The sequence below is a fragment of the Anarrhichthys ocellatus genome, unplaced genomic scaffold (genome assembly GCF_004355925.1).
Source record: "Anarrhichthys ocellatus isolate YVR2014 unplaced genomic scaffold, GSC_Weel_1.0 scaffold74, whole genome shotgun sequence".
Taxonomy (NCBI): domain Eukaryota; kingdom Metazoa; phylum Chordata; class Actinopteri; order Perciformes; family Anarhichadidae; genus Anarrhichthys; species Anarrhichthys ocellatus.
Genome location: NW_022280104.1, coordinates 65,478 through 69,862, shown reverse-complemented (window position 1 = coordinate 69,862; position 4,385 = coordinate 65,478). Strand labels below are relative to the sequence as shown.

Sequence of the window (4,385 nt, the reverse complement as noted above, 5' to 3'; positions counted from 1 at the left end):
TCTCTCTCTCTCTCTCTCTCTCTCTCTCTCTCTCTCTCTCTCTCTCTAAATGTCAGGCAAACAGGTGCGAACAATCAGAGATCTTTGGTCATATGTGCGACCAAAACTCTGGAGCAATGCACATGTTCCTCTACAACAAATGAATTCTTTACAGAATACATTACATTAAATGACATTACTGTGTCTTACCTGATCCCACGGGCAGATGATCCCACCAGAAAACATAAAAAGGTAACCCATGGCAACCAAGCAGGCCCAGATGACCAGGGAGAAAACGCGTAGAAGCTTCTTGAAGATGGACTCAATGCAGACAAGTACAAAAACAGCCAGGAAGATAGCCAGCGCCGTGGGCACAGTGATTACAAAGGCCACGTGGTCCTCAATGTTCTGAAAAAGGACAAAATTAAAGAGAATGAGAAAGAGACAGTGAGACATGTAGACAGTCAATTTGAGAGCGAGGGGAACAGAGATGTAGGAGGAATAATTTATTAGTGGGAAAAATACGGTTGCCTGAGAGAGAAATAAGAAAAGAAAAGGAAATTTAGAAGGCAGACTTCTTGACAGACTTTATAACGGTGTTATAAAAAGGCACTCTTCTAGTCTTTCCTCTTTAGTGTCCTAAAAATAAAAACAACCAAGGCAGACATACGAATTACCCAGAGAAGCAGTAAATTCAGAATAAAACAGATTCTCTTCAGATTTTTTCGCTTTTTTAAGCACAACAAGGTGTCACTACTAGAACAGCCCTCTTTAATAGATGTAATCTGAGAGAGGAGTTGGTAACAAAATGAGAAAAGTGCCCCTTTGCTCAGTATATAACCCTTAAGTGTCTTTGACTTTCTGTTTGAGCCACATAACATTTTGACAAGACTCAATCGAGTCTCGACTGAAAATCGATAATGGAATCGGTTTCCATAAAATCTTATCAATTCCCAATAATCAACCTTTTTACTGAGAGGAAGGGAGGAAAAATACGCTAAAAGCCCCCAGTGTTAACCAGTAGTAAAGTTGAAGCCACATCCATAATGGATTTGCAGCTGCCTTTCTGAAACACACTTAGATCTGAAAGTTCTAATAAAAATTTCAGGAGTTTCTTCAAGGTGGATGTAGGAGGATAGCACAGTGAAATGAGTCGTTTGTAATGCCTGCCTTTGCCAGGTTTCATCCCATCATTGCTTTTCCAGTAGTGTGATGGGGGATGGAAATGGGTCAGGATATGGAATGTAGGCAAATGTGTCACATCTTCCCTGGCACATTTGGCTGTTTCGGTAAGGATACACTGATAGCTACCAATCAAATTTCAATTCAAACCCAAATAGCTGAGTAAAAATGTCAGGAAATCTGTTATATTAAAATGGAATAATATGTTGTTTTTTATACATAGCAGTCACTGATCACTAAAACAAATTCTCACTCATTCCATGATTGTTTTCAGAGGCGACCCAACCATCAACATGTTCTTATGTCAGTCTGTCTCACACTGCTCCTTGCAGTTGTCCTCTTCCTCTCCATCTCTATCTTTCTTTAGCCTCCCGCCCCCTCCTTCCCTCTGTCCCTTTCTCATGCTCACAGTCAATGCACTGGGACAGGAGAGGATGTGTGTGGCTGCAGAAAGCCACGGAGAGTTTGTCTCGCCCAGAGCCGTGCTCCAAAACAGCACAGGATTTAGGTCAGCCAGCCAGCAGAATGGAGGGATGACGGGATACAAATAAAAGAGAGGCAGAAATATCAGGAGGTGAGAGATGACACAGACACGAATATGTAGAGAAATAGGGGACGACAGAGGGAAAAAAAACAAGGGAGTAGGAAAAGCCATGTATAACCAGCACAGGGACAGCGCAAAAAGAAAAGAGGACGTAGGACGGACAGACTGAGCAGTGGCCTGACAGGAAAAGGCATTTACTGAGATGCGTGTTTGTTGTGAGCCAAAAAAAAACATTGCAGAATATTTACTTAATGTTAGATTTTAGGCTTTTTTTGCTATAAAACTGGGGATTTCAAAGGCCTTATTTACCGTTCTGGAGCACTCGTGTTTCTAACTCTACATTAATATTTAAACCTTTAGCTGCTTCTGCTTTTGCACTTAACCACAGCTTTAACACAAATACTGCCAGCCAGAATAATAAATACAAAGTAAAAGGATCAATTAGGTAATTCATTGGCACAAACACCAGTTGTGCCTAAGGTAACAAGTCTAAATACTGATTATGATTATGATACCACTTAAATACCTCCCAATGTGAAGGACCATAATAAAATCAGTATAATAGCGATAACAGCAGTGTGTAGGAGGTTATTAAAACGCAATCAACTATCAGAAATGTTGCAAGATTAAAAATTAATTTAAAAAAACTGTTGTCACTTCGAATCGTTTAGATAAGGGATTCCATTTGTTGACGAATTAGGAGCAAATTTTGTCTGATTGTGTTGATTGCATGGATATGCAATGGCTGGCTCTCCAACCACTGATGTCACTGACCTCATCATCTGCTGGTTATACGTTACAGTGAATAGAAACAACTTAAAACTTTTAATTCTGTTTTCATTCAGTTTCAGTTCTGGTGATTTTCGTGATGTGTGGGGTTATGTGTCTGTGTGTGTGTGTGTGTGTGTGTGTCAGTGCTCTGTCGCTTTCAGTGCGTTTTAGACTAATCCCTTCTTAATAGCAGACTAAAATAATGAGAGGCAAAAATGTTACGTTAGTATATCTACTAAAATCAATCATTAGATAGATTGTGTAAATATAGCATTATGTTGTATAATATTTTTTAGACAATTTTAGTTCACAATGTTTTTAGTGAGTACCTTGCCTTCACTGCATTGGATTTCTCAGGTCTTTAGTGCAAAGATGACCTGTCAAAATAGAGATAGAGGGAAACAGATCTTTCTGTAGTTCAGTCAACCGTGAGCTCAGACAATACCTAAGCCCCTTATTCCCCCTCACTTTTATCTCACCCTTCTCTTCACATTAGTGCTGCGATAAGGACCGCATGCTGCGAGTGTGCGTGCATATACTGTAGGTGTTGCACAAGAACGATTGTATGTGTGTACGAGTCTACGAGAGAGAGGAGCTCATGTATTGTGTTTGACAAGCCAGCAGATATTGTCTGAGTGTCAGTGTGTGTGTGTGTGTGTGTGTACCCCTGGGTGTGCGCATGATTGGCAAGCTAATTTGTTTGACCCTATCTCTATGCATGCTTATAGAAAATGTGAGAGTCTACAATATGTGTGTGTACACACCACATGTGCCAAGATGTGCCTGTCCACGATGTTTACAGAGCTTACACTAAATAGGAAATTCCCTGCCATCTGCATGTTTGTATGGTCCAGGTTGTAGGTTTATTTGTACTTTCTACTTTGCTAAATCAGGCTGTGTGTGTTATGTAGTAAAAGAGCAGCTTACCAGTCCTGAAGCAAAGAACACAGTCAGCAGAGCCAGGCAGGCTCCCATCACTATGAGCAGCAGAAACACAATCAGAGGATGCTGCTGGCTCATACAGTAGTAGGACTCATACAGCCAATCCGGGGACCTGTTCCTCTTCTTCTGACCTCTTCCTCCTCCTTTATCCCCTTCACCAGACTCCCCTGCCCGGTCCAGGAGATACCGCTTTCTCCTTATTGCCTCTTGCCACATGGATCTTGGAGCCGAGAAGGAGGAAGAGGAGGGAGGGAAACTAGAGGAGGCAGAAGAGGTGCTTACTGCTGAGGTATTAGTAGTTTCCACCACAGATGAGGAGCAGTTGCTCTGTTCAGCTCTCTTGCTGTTGTTGCTCCTGTTGGGGACCCTGGTGTGAGAGTTCCTGATCTCGACCTTATCCTTCGGTTCCTCCTCCACCTCCTGTCTTAAGTCTCTCAGGCGGAGACAACTGAAAGCTGAGGCTGAGTCAGAGTCGGAGGCAGTGTGCGCTGGCCGGAGAGGTGGCAGGAACGCACCGAGGGTAGAGCGGAGCATCCTCCTCTTTCTCCTCCTGCCAACATGTTGGAGCGGGAAATGTAGGGGAGCTCAGAGACTGAGTGCTCTTTAGTGTGAGGGAGAGAAGTGGGAGGGAAGTGAAGGGAAAGGGGAGGGGGAGAGGGCTAAGGGGGAGGGGAGGAAGAAAAAGAAGGTGCAGCAGCAGGGAGAAGTCAGCAAGTGAGAGAGAGAGAGAGAGAAGAAAAGAAAAAAAAAAGGGGATATTAAACCACTGAAATTGATTCAGTATGCAATATGTATGTCATAATTTCAAGAGAGAAATTGGGAGACATGTTTATAAAACACGAATTGAGCTCAATCCCAGAGGTGATGAGGATGTTCAGAACTGAGATAACCCACACCATCATCCTCTTTCCTCTCTCCATACAGTCAGAAAGACATTTGTCTTAAAGCCAATTTTGTTGAAGCTCTG

General features: G+C 42.5%; 1 protein-coding gene across 1 annotated transcript in view; it reads right to left on the bottom strand.

Annotated features, from left to right (window-relative positions):
• The window catches only part of adcy2a (adenylate cyclase 2a), a 55,379-nt gene extending 51,324 nt beyond the window's left edge, over nt 1-4,055 (bottom strand). The window contains exons 1-2 of the mRNA XM_031873711.1: nt 3,404-4,055; nt 190-387 (exon numbers count right to left, since the gene is read on the bottom strand). Of these exons, the coding sequence (XP_031729571.1) occupies nt 190-387; nt 3,404-3,952 (747 nt within the window). The 5' untranslated portion in view covers nt 3,953-4,055. The remainder of the gene's footprint in view (nt 1-189; nt 388-3,403) is intronic.
• Between the last annotated feature and the right edge of the window lie 330 nt (nt 4,056-4,385).